The following is a 17,097-nucleotide window of genomic DNA, read 5'->3' on the forward strand; positions in this document are numbered from 1 at the left end:
GTCTTCCGTCGAACCAGCAGGCTAGAAAACCCGCCGGGAATCGTACGATTCTCGGCGAGTTAGTGGCCTGCTGGTTCGACAACTGACGAACGGGCCGGTTCGTCAGTTGTCGCGCACACAGCCTGTTTGCAGTCATCTTAAGCCCGCCCCTCATTGCAGTCATCGTAAGCCCGCCCCTCAGGGGGGCGGGCTTGCGATGATCGAGAGTACGATCTGCCTGTCCAAGATGGGCAGATCGTACGTTTTTTTAATCACTTTACAACCATCGCAAGACTAAGGTCTTGCGATGGTTGTACAGTGTATGGCCACCTTTACAGGTCTTATTCCTGCTTAAACAAAACCCATCTTATCACTGCTAGTGTGCCGGTGAGCTGTTGGGTCCAGTTAAGGGTGGTCACCACTGGGAAGGGTTGGAGAATCCAAAATTTCCAGCAGCTCCTTAGGGAGTTAGTACTCCAATTGCTTGATTTTTTTAGGAAGGAAATGACAATGTGACAAATACAGAGGTGTAAAAATAACACAACACAAAACCTGGTGTTTAAATTAGTATTAAACTCTCAGGCCCCATTCACACCAGACCTGTTAGCATCAGTTTTTTTGACGTATGCCAATGCAAGGAGATCTGAAAATGAATGGATGTGAATAGGAGCAGTTCACACCAGTCCGTTGTGTTGCATTTCCTTTGTGCTGCCCTCCGCTGAAAAAAAGTAGCGCGGCCTCTACTTTTTTCAGGGCAACGTAACGACTGGTGTGAACTGCGTGTCAATGGAAAGCAGAACCAATATCTTTTAAAGCTTAGTGTAAACATCAAACCAAAAAAAGAAAAATACTCCCCCCCAAAAAATACAACATAACTCAATGGACTATGCATACTCAAGTCAATGCACCTCCATTGATTTTCCATTATGGCTCCGATTCTGGTGTGAATACACCCTCACACTTGTTTTCAACAATGAATCTAGATCAAACAAATATGACCAAGAAAGTATTTCTTTATATTTACGCCCAAGCACTATGTCATCATGTTTCTCAACAGCTCCAATTCTCTCAGCGCAACTTCCCTGAACTGCATGTACCAGCATGGCAGCTCCACCATGCCATGTACCAGCATGGCAGGCCCAGCATGCCATGTACCAGCATGCTCCACCTTCCCTTTGTTCAGCTATTGATCCCTTTGGGGAGCTGCATTCCTTAAGGTGGTACCACAAGCATGGTGTGATTTTACCAGCACAGGTATGGGGTGGATGGAAAGTCTAAACACAAAAGCATACGTTTCCCCTAAGCCCTCGTTCACACCTGACCGTTTTGTAGGGCGTTCTACGCTCGACGAACGCTCTACAAAACGGTCAAAAATATAAATTGCATTGTAGTCAATGCCCTCGTTCCCACCTTGCCGTATTTCCGCCCGTCCCTAACGCCCTACAAAACGGCCCACGCCTGAAAAGGTCCCAGGACTACTTTGGGCCGTTTTGTAGGGCGTTTTCCATTGGGATACAGCCAAGTAGCCTTTGGAATCGCGCGACGGTCGCGCAACATTTTTACCGCGAATCGCGGTAAAAAAACCACGCGACAGACGCGCATATTACAATACGCCTAGGTGTGAATGGGGTCTAATGCTAAAACGTACCTTATGTAAACACATGTATACCTGTTTTAAGTCGCCCCCCCGCCCCCCTCAGCGCTGGTTCTACTGTCCAATGCTTCTGTGTTGTCTTCTACTTACAGACACTCCTGCATGGGTGCTCTCAACATGCATACACTGCCTCACATTGCAATCTACTGCTCCTCTCCCCTTCTGTGACCTCAAGTGTGCATGCGCCTCTGCCCTCGGTATGTCCTCAGTATGTACCTCTCCTACCCAGAAGTTCGGGAAAGCTGTGCCCTGTGGCTGGGACCAAGCGGCAGAAAAAGGGTTGAGGTTTGTAAGTGTTTGGCCACACTGCGGCATTTACAAATATTGGGACGTGCTACACTGCTTGCTGGCAGTGAATTAAGGTACAAAACGCTGAGCATTTAGTACCACTTTAAGAAAGACATTTTATTATATGGACTGTACGCTTGAATTCACTTTTATAATTGTGGATTTAGCACTTTATTTTATGATTATTATTACTGTCACAGTTGGATACTTGGCTATTTTAAGATTTGATTATTTGAACACATATCGAGGAGGTTTTAAAGACTGATTTTATGATTTTATATATTTCCAGCATCGCATTTCATTAGGTGTCCCTTTATTTACAGCATTGTAAGCTTTTAAATAAGAACTCTGGGCTAAACTTTTATTAACCCTTACATGCATGAGTTAAGTCCACATTTTGGTCTAGGGAGGAAAATAACAAAGTTATACTCACCTGATCCTCAGAGCCGGTCGGCTATGACAGTGCTTCCTTTCAGCTTGTATGCTCCTATGCTTCAGCGATGGTATGTCCTTTGGTGTCCTCATATCCTATACACAGTGTATAGAACGTGATAATTCAGGGACCTTAGACCACTGTAGCAGAGGGGGAGCAAGCATGGAAGGACCCATCTAAGAGCAAGTCAGCTCCAAGGATTGGGTAAGTATACCTTAGAGCAAAGTACCGGCTGCGGGCCGGTACTTTGTGGCCCGCAGCCATCTCACAAGTCAGGTACACGGACTGCGTGCCTGACTTGCGGGAGCAGCTACACGGTCTGCATCTCTGTCGGATGCAGACCGCAAAGCTGCTCCTCTGTGCCTACACTCAGATCCTTTCGGCCAGAGTTCTGAAAACCTCCACTGAACACTGGCCAAAAAGGATTGATTAGTAATTAGTATTTGCCTCACTAAAAAGAAAACAATATTTACAAATCAATATACACTATATTGGCAAAAGTATTGGGACACCTGTCTTTACACGCACATGAACTTTAATGGCATCCCAGTCTTAGTCCGTAGGGTTCAATATTGAGTTGGCCCACACTTTGCCACTATAACAGCTTCAACTCTTCTGGGAAGACGTCCACAAGGTTTAGGAGTTTGTCTATGGGAATGTTTGACCGTTCTTCCAGAAGCACATTTGTGAGGTCAGGTACTGATGTTGGAGGAGAAGGCCGGGCTGGCAATCTCCGCTCTAATTCATCCCAAAGGTGTTCTATCGGGTTGAGGTCAGGACTCTGTGCAGGCCAGTCAAGTTCCTCTACCCCAAACTCGTTTATCCATGTCTTTATGGACCTTGCTTTGTGAACTGGTGCGCAATCATGTTGGAACAAAAAGGGGCCATCCACAAACTGTTCCCACAAAGTTGGAAGCATGAAATTGTCCAAAATGTCTTGGTATGCTGATGCCTTAAAGGAGAACTATGGGGTCAGGGCTTTTCCCCATAGTTCTCCTTAGGGTAACGGGAGGACACAAACTAGCGTCCTCTCGTTACCCTAAGCTCAGTATACCACGATCTACAGCATCGATGTCGAGATCCGCCCAGCTGCGTGAGTGACAGCTGGCTCTGCCTATCTAGAGACAGAGCCAGCTGTACCCGCCCCCTCCCCCGTCCGTTCCGCCAGTCAGCGCTGGCGGATCGGAGCAGGGTGGGGGGAATCCAGCCCCTCCCCTGTCATGGCAGAGAGCCGTGACAGGATCGAGAGGTGAGCGAACGCCGGTATCTGTTCGCTCACCTCCCGATCTACTGAGCCGACCTGTGACAGTCTCATTGTCACAGGTCGGCTAGAACTATGAGGTGAGTGTAAATCACTCATCTCATAGTTCTCCTTTAAGAGTTCCCTTCACTGGAACTAAGGGGCCAAGCCCAACCCCTGAGAAACAACCACATACCATAATCCCCCCTCCACCAAACTTTCAGTCATTTTGGTGTCACCCCTCCATTGGGGGCACCCGGGTACGGGCCGCACCCCCCGCACTTCCCTTGTGACGCCACTGAATACCACTAACAGTTGACAGTGGAATATTTGGTAGCAAGGACATTTCATGGATGGACTTATTGCACAGGTGGCAACCTATCACTGTACCACGCTTGAATTCACTGAGCTCCTGAGAGCGACCTATTGTTTCACAAATGTTTGTAGAAGCGTCTGCATGCCTAGGTGCTTGATTTTTTACACCTGTGGCCATGGAGGCGATTGGAATACCTGAATTCAATGATTTGGAGGGGTGTCCCAATACTTTTGGCAATGTAGTGCATATAACACTATATGTTATATATAGATTATTTTGTTGAGGTTTTAGAGTCTTTTAGCACTTGACTTGAAAGTTTTGTTCCCGGAAGGCAGTGTGCATGCTGGGTTTCCTGGTAAACAACTGGGGATACGTTGTATAAATGATGCAGTCAGTGTTCACACAGCAGACCCAACTCAAATGTCAGGAACATGCTGTTTACCTTGATTGCTGGATTTCCAATGCCAGCCTTTGACAACCACCACTCTGCAAACTGATTACCCATTTGATGTTCTCCAGACCCTGCTAACTTCAGAATACATTTTTTACATACTTTTTTTTTTGGAGTCATTTTTCTCTGAAAGTAGTAACTGTAACATAATCACTAATCGTTTTGCAAAATTTTAATGGGGTCCCCCGGTGGCCTCCCCATAGCAGTAGCGATGACCTCAGCATAGTCAGTAGACTACTGGGGGCCAGAGCTCTGGACAGAAGTTGTCAGGGAAAAATAGCAGGGAATCGCCTTTAAACATTAATTTTCCATCTAATCATGCTGTCCTCTGTAGCTCACTAGTCTTTTCAGCATCTCAAAACCCAGGGCCTCAGTGTAAAATCTAAGCCCCCCCACCCCTTCCACTGCCACAACAAACAAATGCTGAAAGAGATGGTATAGTAGTCAATAAAAACACAAAATAGAGTTTTTTTTTAAATATATGTATGCTATCACATAATGGTTATGACCATAATAAAAAATTCACTTCAGGACCGCCCAGCGTCAAAAAAGTGCTGTCCTGAAGTAGTTATACCAAGAACACGGATGTTGCTGCAGCCATGTTCTTGGTATCATTTTAAACAGCCAGATAAAAGGGATCTGGCGGCTATGCAACCGCCAGATCATTTGTACGGTGCAGCAGAATGTGTGCCCCCTCTGCTGCTGCCGCCGCCGCCAGCGACCCCAGGCTCCGCTGTCCCCCCGGGACCGGCACAGTGGGTCTTCCCGCATCGATTGGAGGGAGATCAGCAAGCTTCTAGCTGCTGATCTCTCCTCCGATCACTGTACCTAGAAGTGATATGTATTACATCACTTCCGGTGTCACTATTTATATTCTCTGGCTCTTGCAGCCAGGAGAAGAAGCTGGTGAAGCAGATTGCTGCTTCACCAGCTTCTTTGGGGTTCCTAGGTGACATTAGGGGTCTGACAGACCCCTGATGTCTCCATAAACAGGACCTGTCCTATCATATTTGCTTGGGATACACCGATACCGGTTTTTCGATATCAAGTACGAGTACAGAGTACCAATGCCGTGTGCCACGATTATCAGAAAGTCAGGCTGTGGATCATGACCTGTCGCCCGGCTTCATGATTGCCTGTGAAGTCGGTGTTCTAGCGAAAGATCAGTTAATTTCAGTGCTGGCCAAGATGTCCAAAAGCTCTGAGGGCAATAAATATACATCAATAATACAGCTAAGCAAATTCTTTTTACTGCACATTCTGCAAAGAGGATCTGTGGCTAGCAACAATGATTCTAAAGTTTCCTTCTGTACCCCGGACATTAACTCTTCTTGAATGGAAATGTCACAGGGGGTACAGGTTCAGTCTCAACTGCAACCTCTGCAATTCTCAATAATATGGAGATGGATATGTGGTATATTCACATGCATATAGAGTTTCTATATTTAAATCACCTCCCCCACCCCCCAAGGCCCCATAACAGCCATGTGGGCTGCTATGGATATTGTCGGGCCATTTGTATGCTACACTGTAAAGCATGTGATATTTGCCCAAATAGTTGTTATTTTCAGTCATGTGACTGCTATCTTTGATTCTCATTGGCTATCAGTGTAAAAAATGACTGTTATGGCACATAACAATTTTTGTTAAGTGATTCTCGGTCCTGCGGCAGTGACTGCTCACCTCTCTCCCCCTCTGCTCTGGCAGTGCAATGTTGCTTTGCGTCTTCACGTCTAATAGACCTGTATTAGACGTGATGACGTCACAGGTCCGTAGACTGGGAGAGAAGAGGCTACAGGAACCGGTCTAGCATATGGCTATGTCTAGTGCTATGGCGCACGTTCACAAAACGCACAGGTGTGAATGTGGGCTAAGTGTTGATCTGTTGTGTCATCTGCAGCAACTCAGTGGTTTCTCCTGCTGACCTCTATGTCACTACTGTGATTCTTCAGTGACATAGTGGTCAGCTGGCAATGTTTCTCGATTTGGAGGAATGGGCATCAGTAGGGGTAAGTATTTATGGGACTGGCTTTTCTCTACATCTCTACATTGCAGGTAGGGTCCTTTAAAGCAGTAACTCTCAAAGTTTTATTCAGCAAAAAATTCAGATCAAACAAATATACAGTACATTGCCCAGGATTTCCTTACATTTTTGTCCAAATTTTCATGTTTCAAAGCAGCTGACTCCAACTGTCTCAGCTTAGCCTCCCTGAACTTCCCATCTAGTGCAGGATTTCCTTACATTTTTGTCCAAATTATCATGTTTCAAAGCAGCTGACTCCAACTGTCTCAGCTTAGCCTCCCTGAACTTCCCATCTAGTGCAAGATCACAAGGGATCACATAGTCTCCAGCTGACCATGTACTAGCAGAGAGGGAAGCAGGGAGGAGAGGAGTGGTTTGCCTTGCTGTGCCTGTGTGTTTTTGGAGACACACAGCTTACTAGCACACACAACGGTGGCTCCATAGGACCCTGCAGGGAAAGTAGCCACCCTAAAACAGGATCAGGGCCAGTGCTTAGGGGAGCAGCTGATTCTGCAGGAAACGAAAAGTTTTAAACATGAGCAAGCAGCATCCATTGTAAGTGATTTAATCAGCATTTAAAATAGCTTAAAACATATTTAATATCACTATAATTGGCATTCTCTTTTTTGTTGTTGCTTTTAGTTGACATTTTTACCTAGAAATCATTCTAGTTGCTTTGGTTAATCTGGTTTAATGAAAATAGAATAATTTTAGCAACCCTTAGTACCAGCAGTGTAATTGTAATCACAGCATGCAAATTATAAAGCTACCAATCAAAATATGTCACTAATTTGCTGTGTGTTACTGCACTTTGCACATCATTATTGCTTATTGTGCTGCCTAAATAAGCATTAGTAGTCATAATCTAAAGCAGTGTTTCTCAAACTTTATTTAGTCACAAGGTATTCAAAATCTTGAGGCACCCTAGTCTAAAATGTAAATAACATCAATATAAAAATTATATGTGGTCTGATATTTTGGATTTTAAGGGGGCCCACACACAAAAAAAAGACTTAATGGAGTTCCCTCCATTAACATCAGAGTCCACCCCCCTTTAATATCAGAAGCCCCCTTCCCATCAAATCAGTGTCCAAAGCCCATCCCACTCCTGACTGATTAGTCCCTATGAATTGGTGGGTGCTGCAGTACCAAACAAATGGCACCACTCAATGCAAGAAAAACAGAGGTCACTGGCACTCCAAAATCATGATCAATATGCCTACGTATGCTAAAATGATCACATGACAACAATGTTTCTGGGCCATGCAGGGTCCCCTTCCTCAGGCAAAACAGACAAAACAGAGTGTTTAGCCTGATGAAGGGGACACTGCATGGCCATGAAACATTGCTGTCATGTGGTAATTTGAGCATACGCCAATACAGGCATTTTGATCATGATTCTGGAGTGCTGGTGACCTCTGTTTTTTTCTTTGTTTCCCTTCCCATCAGTGGCCCCCTTCACATTGGTAGCCAGCGTTCCCATGTAAGTAATTCTTGGCAGCACTGCCTCTGTTACTGAAACCCACCCCCTGCGAGCTGCAGTGTCAAGAGGGGGGCCGGGTGATAAACAAAGGGGCATTTGGTTTAGTCAGGAATGGTATAGGAAGTTTTTTAACATCAGATCTGCTATATCTAATATAAACAATCTCTAAGTACAGACTTTCAGACATGGCCTGTTAAATGCTATTTAAATCTGTCTCTGACACATTATGCTGAACAAGAAATTAGGTGGGTCAAACATAAGTTTTATCTCAAAAGAAAATAAAGCGGACACTATGTTAGCCAGACAACTTCAACAAACAGACATGTCTTACAAACCAATAAAGCTCCAGCTGTCTAAGGGCTCCCTATGTAGCTACCATTATAAAATCACACAAATGTTGCAGGAACATGTCAGCTATATTCTCTAAACAGCAAGCCTTTAACTCACAAAAAGCCTATGACTATAGTGACTATTCTGTCACCATTTCTAGAATTCCTGGAGAGCGATATTGCCCTCCATGAAGTCCAAGCTGCAATTACAATTTTTAAGCCTAACAACCAACTAGGTCTTGATAGATTTGTTTGCCACTTCTAAGAAATGTACAAACATCATCAGCCCCAGACTCTCTACAGCATTTACCAACATAATTCACAATGATTCATTCATCTCAGATGCCTTAACAACATGTTGCCAAAACCAGCAACCGACTACTCCAACTGGTCTAACTGTAGACCCGTGTCATTATTAAACCTAGATATCAAACTTCTGGCAAAAGTCATGGATACCAGACATACTCAACGTTTATCTACCCATATAACCACAGAATAAGTGGGCTATATACCATATAGGCTTATACATTTAATACATATTTCCAAATCTATATGAATACTTGCTACTTTCCTTAGACATCAAAAAATCTTTTGATGTACTTTCCTAGAACCAAGTTTTCTATATTTTGTGTGTATAGGGATTTCAAGACCACTTTCTCACTTGAGTTGGAAAACTATGCTAATTAACACAAGCATTTATCCTATATGTAGGCTTCTGATCACCCAAGTTCCCCATCCTCACTGAAATTCAACAAGGCTGCCCCCTTTCTTCCACTCCTCCCTTGATAGCTCAAAACCCAAGCATTCAGGGCATAGACATCACTGGCTATCACAACAAGCACTGTTTTCTGATGCACTGGTATCAAGCTCCAATACGTATTGATACCCCTCTCACTGTTTCAGAGGCTGCTTGGATGAAGGTACCTATTGGCATATATGATGAAACTGCCTTGTACACAAACAATTTTGGCAGCTTATGTACCAGGTTATCTCAGGTTTTGCTAGGCTGCCTTTTGGTGATGGACCCCTGGGAGCCCCTCTTGAAAAAAAAAAAACACTTGTTTGTACTAAGATTGAAGCCCACCTGCATATATGTGTCTGCATGGAAGCAAAGCAAAAAACTTAGCATTCTATGTCAAATATGCACCAATGTATGTTCCAATAAAACTTTAACACAATCCAGCTTGATTGAGTACACAAGTATTATAACATATGTGTCCCTTAGATTACGCACATCTGCCCGCAATTTTTAAATGCTCCCTGCTTAATGTTTATCTTCTGGCTACCCAAAGTCTTAGACATTTATCCAATGTGGGAAACAAAAGCAAAACAGAGCGCCTCCATAGTGTAAAAGTTTATTTGATTGGTACAACACGCAACTGAAATTGTACTTACACGAAAGCCAATGATCGCAAGCATAAAAGAAACGATAAAATACAAAATCCAGCAGGGGAAGTCTGAGGGGATCTCCAAATCAGCATCCTCTTCTCCCGTGAGTTTAAAATGGTCTACGCGTTTCAGGGGCACGCCCCCTTCATCAGAACCTAAGGTAACTCTCCTAAGTCCTGTTCTTTTATTTAAAAGATGACCAATAGTAAAGGTTTTGTCTTTGACAAAGGTGTTTGGGCCAATCTCCGGTAATTGAGATTTCTGCTGACTTCCGTCTGACAGGCAGACAGCTGTTATTATTAGTAGAGACTAATTTTTAACCTATTCAGTTGAAAAATTACTATTTCTTGATGTATGGAACAAGCTATCCCTACAGGATAATAGATGTTTGTGAATTCAAGAGACTAATTTTAATGAGAGATATCAAAAAGAGAAAACAAGAAGAAAATGGAAAGCTTATTGGATATAGATCCTCTAAAAACAGACCTAAAGCCGCTCTAGTGTTCGCTGCCTGACGTCTGAGCCCGCTGGAAACTTTGTATTTCATGTACATTCGTGGTTTCTTTTAGACTTAATTGAAACAATACAGACAAGTGGAAATTAGTTTAAATTCAAGTCAAGAAATATCCTCCGCATACATATAGTCCCATTGCGGTATTTGCTGGGAGACAACAGGAAGTTTTATCGATACCTCTAAAATGTATCGATTGGCCCAAACACCTTTGTCAAAGACAAAACCTTTACGATTGGTCATCTTTTAAATAAAAGAACAGGACTTAGGAGAGAGACCTTAGGTTCTGATAAAGGGGGCGTGCCCCTGAAACGCGTAGACCATTTTAAACTCACAGGAGCAGAGGACGCTGATTTGGAGATCCCCTCAGACTTCCCCTGCTGGATTTTGTATTTTATCGTTTCTTTTATGCTTGCGATCATTGGCTTTCGTGTAAGTACAATTTCAGTTGCGTGTTGTACCAATCAAATAAACTTTTACACTATGGAGGCGCTCTGTTTTGCTTTTGTTTCCCAGATCGATGGTCTTTTTTTACCGGTGGGAGCTGCCTCTATGGTGTACTAATGAACTTCACAGCCGGATTTCTCTGCAAACCGGGGGCGCTGGTATTGTCGTTTTCATTTATCCAATGTCTCTATTCCCTAAGATTCACTAGAAACCTGTCAGCAAGACATCCATTAGAAATCCCCACTCCAGACTCCACTATGATGTTACTAGCTGCCACCCTGCTGCATTCAGGTTGTGTGATACAACTGTTAAGTCAGTCACAAATATATAGGGGCTACCCAGGGAAAGGGATGTTGTAAATGGACACCTAGTTGCAAATAAGCCTACAGAAGCCTACCTCCCAAATTCTACTAAAAAGGTATACCGTATTTTGTGCAGTCTTAAAGTATAAAAAAATTCAAAATTAAACTGCCAATATCATAATTACTGGTTAATACGGCCCATATGTTTGTAACATATGTAGGGGAAAGTTAAAAAAAAGTAGGACCTGTGTTATGGTCATCCCTTATCCTGAGCATGCCGGAGGTTAGCAGGTCCAAATTGAGAATAAAAACAAAAATCTCTGCTGCCATGAACCAAAAAGAGTGTTTCTTCCTATGTTTCATGTGTCTGTCATGATGATGCAGTGCAGGTGGACACAGACACATCATGATTCCCCCTGACAAAGTGTATCTAAACCCTAACAATGAACTTCTGTTATTTCCTCCCTTTTGGTCTGATCCGTGTACCATCGAAAGTGTTATATCTGTTTTGAAGTCTTGTCCTTGGTTGACAACTCTGCCCCTCCACAGATACAGTACAGTGAGTGAGTGAGTGTTGTGACCCTAAGACAGAGAATGATACTGGCAGATCACCAGGTAAAAATAAGGGGTAAAAATGCTAAAAGATGATGCAGCCATCACATGTAAGGAGAGAATTATTATAACTGTCAACAACTAGAATTTTCAAGAAGCCCGCAGTGTCAGCCTTTGAATTTCTCCAAGCACACATGTCTTCCTGGCATTAATTAGTTGGTGTCAGAGGAAGTATCTCAGTACAGATTATTTTGGGTGCAAAGACTGGGGGCTCTTGGTATCGATCTTGGTGCAGGGTGGATTGATCCTTTTGGCATCTACAAGGTGAGTACAGATTTCAAAAGGTTAACTTGATAGACGGTAGAGGTTAAAGTTATGATTAGATGTTAGATAGTTAATTATCAGGTTACTTTCTGAGATGAGAAGGACGGGACTACTTCCAACACAATGGGGTTGATTTACTAACCTTATAAACACGCCACGAACAAGTATACACCTCTGTAGTGTGTTCCCCCCCAGCATGATCTATTGGTGGAATCTAGACACCTCTGTAGTGTGTACATACCCAGCAGGTGTGTTGTGCAAAGCCCTGCATGAATTGCAAGGTTGTGTAAATTAGCTCTGCGTTGTGTTGCTTGCGTTGATGAATGCAGGAATGTAAATGCATGAGCTAACCATTTTTGTCTAAACTGTGATGCACTCATGTTTTTGGGACATTATTTAGGTAGTGCAAAAAATAATGAAAGTCTCTCCATAAGTGGAATGAGAACACTTAAAAACTGCCAAGAGGAAATAAGCTTTCAAAAAACAGACACCTCTGGATAGTACAGAATGGTTGGAATAATAGTCGCACGCGAACACGCTGCTATTCAATTTACCAAGAAATCGTGAAGAATCGGGGTGCTCATGTTTCTGGGCTTAAGAAGCGTGTGAACTTGCCTCCACACATGTGCAGTTGGCTCATACAGAGCTGAACACGTCAGTGGTGTGTAAGTTCCATATTTTTGAATACTGTTTTTAGCATTTTCAAAGTGTTTTTTGGGATGGTTGTAGGCATAGAGGTGAAGCAGCATTATATATGCATCATGTGCATGATTTTTCCATATATGGCATTAGTGGAAATATGCTTTTAGAGACTTGCATGCCGCTATTAGAGCGGCGTGTAGCCTATGGCGCATGCTACATGACGCGCAGTACGTAAATACATAAAAACGCGCCATAACGGCGTGAAAATGTGACACGTTGCTCGTGTTTGGTTGATAAATACGTTTTGCTTTGTAAAAATGCACACACACCTGGTGCGTGCGTGTGTTTAGGTTAGTAAATCACCCCCAATGTATTTAGACAATAGACACACCTTTACCATGCCCCAGTTTTGTAGACCATTAACAGGGTTATTAGTGCACAAATACACTTTTGTTGGGGAATAGTATCTCTTCATAGATATCTGTACATCAGACCAAAAGGAGAAACAACTGAGAAAGAGAGACATAGGGATTTGGTTCAAAAAGAGGGTCAGTCCCTCCAAATGAGGGACAGTTGGCAGGTATGTGTAAACCCACTCACTTAAATCTCATATAAGTTAAAAGTAACTTTCATTGAAATAATCCCTGACATGAAGGTCTTTCTTTAGGCACTTCCTCTTATAGGGTGAAAATGCTCAGTCCCTGCATCCCAGTTGTGCACTTGTATTGTGGCTCTATTAAACGTTCTTCCAACGGAGACTACAAGCAGTTGTACCGACGCACATGCGTAGACACGTTCCACTGTTGTCACTCTCAGGAAATCTCTCCTAAAAAGGTAGAAGTGGAATTTAAGGTGGGCCTGCTAGTTTATAGGGAACATTCAGAAATGTTAATTGTGCCTAACCCTAAAAAATCTACCTTTTGTCTTGCATCGCTCCTGAATAAGCAATTTGCACTCCTGTTCTGTATCCTCATGGCGGTGCATCTGCAGTGTGAGATCATCTAAGACACTGCTTTCTCAGACTGCCAGTCCAAAATGAGATTTAATTAAAGTGAAAGCTGAACTTGATGACCTAGCACAGCAAGGGTCTCCCTGCTTCTGCTTCATTCATCTGTACTTCCTCCACCTCTTCAGTTGCTTCATTGTCATTACTCCACCAGTCATCAGGTCACCATCAGATGGGCAGTTCTGACATGGGGAATTCCCCTTTACCAAGATGGCTGCCTCCATACAGAGACGCAGGGCAGAACAAGGCCTGGTATTTCAGTAATGGGGAAAGGTTCAGCTGCAAGGAGACCATAGGTCACACTGGTGACTAGTTCTTTGCCCTCATTTTCTTGGAAACAGCTTTAGCTTCCACAGTTTAGATCCAGTTTAGGTAGGTAAAGGTTAAGTTTAAGGTCAAATTGTTTATTTTTCAGATTAGGCTAACCATTCAGTGTTATGGGGGGTTACAAGTTATTTATATGGGAGGGTTATAAGTGTAGTGTTGCCTAGGGATGGGTTAAAGTTAGGGATCAAGGAGCAGGGTAGACACTTTTTAGACTTGCTTCCAGAGACAAACACCCAATGCCAAAATCCACCAAGCATCAGGCTCTTATTGCTGTAACATTCTGCCATTACCTGCCCACTAAAAGTGTTTAGCAGGGCTCCTCATAGTGCTTATACAAAAAAGTGCTTTGTGGTTACATCTATGTGAATTACATAATCTGTAAAGCAGCCTATAACCAATTTCAGTTTTCTGTTCTTTGGAACATGGCAGCTAATGAATATCCATGGAAAAGGTCAAATCTGTAATTGAAAGTATTTTCTTGTTGCAGTCACTCTGGCATTTCATCTGTCTTTTTATATGAGTGTGATAGACTATAATAGATGCAGATTGTCAATTCAGTGATTTGTGTACAACATGAAACTGGATAGTTTAGAGCAGACATTCCCCACTTTTTATGCCTGTGAGCTACTGTCAGATATAACAAGTTAAGGCAATCCAGTTATTGGGCTTATTTAATAAAAACACATAATCCTGGGTTGGAAGCTGTGAGCTGTTATTGATTTCTAAATGATCATGGCAAATGTGTGCGCTGTGACCAGGCATATCTACTACATGCAAACAGCTGTCCTTAGCCATGCTGCTATGCTGCTATGGATACAGGGTTTTGCTAATGCTATCTGCTAAATTATTTTAAATATCAATGTAAACCTGTCAGTAAACAGAATAATTATAATATGCATTACAATATAATAATATGAACTACCCCATTTCTTCCTATTTACTCTTCCAAGAGCAGCTATTGATACAGACAGAGCACCTGCTGAAAGGGTGCTGTGTTCAATATTAGAGGGGATTGTGAGCCACAAGTGACTCCCAAGCCACTGTTAGTAAACCATGCATAGAGGTAGACCATACATGTCATCTAGGTTAAATGCATTTATTTTCTATACAAAGTGATTTCCAAAACTCAAAAGTCATATTCACTATCAATAAACAATGTAGAGTGTTGCAGAGTATTGCAAGCTGACCTGGCACACTATGAAACCACTTGCTGTTTTCAGCACTAGGCACTTTCTAGTTTGTTCATCTAGTTGACAGGCACCCTGCAATGGGAAGTTATATATTCACTAATTATGCAAGTAAAAAGTAACATACCTTAACGGCTTCACTATGGCTGACACTATCTAAAGATCGTCCATTCGCTTTTAGAATCTGATCCCCGACTCTGAGTCCTTCTTCTTCTGCCAAAGAACCAGGTTCAACCAGTGACACATAGATGCCTGTGCCATGTTCCACACCCCCTCGGATACTGAAACCAAGTCCTTCTTGGTTTTTGTTTCTTTTGAGTAGGACCTGATGGACCTCTGGCTTTATGGCAGCAGGTGGGGAGTTATTGTAGCCTGGTGGTCCCCCAGGATATGATGCTCCAGATGCTGTAGGACCAAGTGCTTGGGTACTAAAGGCAGTAGCTGTCCCTGGTACTGAAGTACCGAAGGCAGGACCTGCTCCTTGTCTTGGAGTGCTGAAGGCAGGAGCTGTCCCTGGTACTGGGATGCTGAAGGCAGGATTTGTGCCTGGGATAGTTGAGTTAAAGGCCTGTGTTGTACCTGATATTGGGTTGCTATATGCTGACACACCACCATCACCTAAAACTGAATTGTATCCAGAAGATCCTGAAGGCAAATCCTTTATGTACAGCCCCTCTGAGGTGTACTGGTCAAATAATAATTGATCCGAACGCGGGATAACAAGGCGTATCATTGGAAAAAGTTGCCTCTGGTCCTGTGGACGCAGAATCATGCGCAGTGTCCTCACCAAGTCAAAAACATTTCTACGAGAGTGGTAGAGTCGTAAACAGTGCAAAAGCTGTTCCCTCTCCTGTTCGCTTAGCAGTCGGTTTAGAGCTCCATGTAGTCGGCGGACATTGGAAGAGAGGACACGTCCAATGTCTCCAGAGCAGATTGAACCGGAGGATGAGGAATGGATGGACCCTGTTAAAGATTGATGGATGGAACCCCGTGGAGAGGGGTGAAGCGTACCTGGCTCTGAATTCATTGCCCAAAGGCTTCAAGATTTGTCACGGCATTTTGGATGTGGACAACTTCTTCAATGGTTCGAAGGTTCCCATGAAACACTTCCCCATGCCAAACCTTCTGTGCGATGCTTTTAGCCGGACCTCCTGAAGAGAAAACAAATGTGTCTTGATCTGCTCTCAGGCTGTATTACATATTTCAAGCGCTTAAGCTTTATGTTGTCAACAGTCCTGCATTATCTGTCCTTCCTGGCTGATCTTTACATGGTTAAGGTCTCCAGTATCTAACTCTGCTTTCACGATTCTCTCTTTCCCAATCTAGCCTGCCTGTAACACTCACTTGTTCAGTGTTTTAAGTCTGTGCTGCTGCTTTATTCCATGCCCTCCCTCCCCCTCCCTCCCTTCCTTCTCTCTCTCTATTTCTCAAGGTGATCCTGTGGGTCTATTTTCCTCTGCTCCGTCTACCATCGCCTATCAGGAAATAATGAATACTGAAGACAGTTCTAAAGGCAACAAATACTGGCTCTGTCTTCTTGGCTCTATGCCTCTGCTACCTCATCTAATACAAATTTTTAGGAGCCAGTTTTATTATTTCCCTGTTTTGTTACATCTAGTATTTTAAATTCTTCTTCCACTCACCAGATCTCTCGTGCAAAAAGGCACATCTTTCGGAGTCACTCAATCCCTTTCTGTTTTTTATCACTGTGGAGCAGTCTAACAGGTGTCATTCCATCCCTATGTCTCACAGATGACCAGTTTCACACACTGCAGATGTCTCTCTCCATCTGTTAAATTATTCCATGAGCTCTTTTCCTCTGTCTCTTTCTGTTTCTCTCTTAGGGACAGTGTCAGTGAATTAAAGATATGTCTTTATTTTTTCACAAAACTATTTCCTTATTTTATGCTCCTTTTTTATTTTCTTTGTTAGACAGACCACTGTATCATTTCACGTTCCTTCTTCGTGATGACTTGTACTACGAAGACAACTATTTTTTTTGTGTAAAATTTTTTTTTAGAATCCGAACCATTCTTATCAGAAGCCGGTATGACTCTTTTCATCCAAAAATAGATATCATTCTGTTCTGGTAGATCAGTTGTGATGTTTATCAACTTGTTGCAGTCACGCTCTAACTCGGGTAAATATCTTTTCGACTGCAGATTAAATTCACTTCCCATCTCAGATGCATTACCTGCCTCCTGTAGGCTGTCT

At 43.0% G+C, this 17,097-nt stretch overlaps 1 protein-coding gene across 3 annotated transcripts in view; it reads right to left on the bottom strand.

Annotated features, from left to right (window-relative positions):
* Positions 1 to 16,755, bottom strand: part of WHRN (whirlin) — a 150,268-nt gene extending 133,513 nt beyond the window's left edge. Inside the window, exons 1-3 of one of the 3 annotated variants that reach the window (XM_018572970.1) lie at positions 16,527 to 16,755; positions 15,493 to 16,034; positions 15,011 to 15,219 (exon numbers count right to left, since the gene is read on the bottom strand). In XM_018572970.1, the coding sequence (XP_018428472.1) occupies positions 15,011 to 15,219; positions 15,493 to 15,910 (627 nt within the window). In that variant the 5' untranslated portion in view covers positions 15,911 to 16,034; positions 16,527 to 16,755. Of the gene's footprint in view, positions 1 to 15,010; positions 16,221 to 16,526 lie in introns of those variants that run through there. The other 2 variants (XM_018572969.1, XM_018572968.1) reach the window with 2 other exon arrangements.
* Positions 16,756 to 17,097: the final 342 nt, after the last annotated feature.

Source organism: Nanorana parkeri, unplaced genomic scaffold (assembly GCF_000935625.1).
Source record: "Nanorana parkeri isolate BGI_ZX_2015 unplaced genomic scaffold, ASM93562v1 scaffold2190, whole genome shotgun sequence".
Lineage (NCBI taxonomy): Eukaryota > Metazoa > Chordata > Amphibia > Anura > Dicroglossidae > Nanorana > Nanorana parkeri.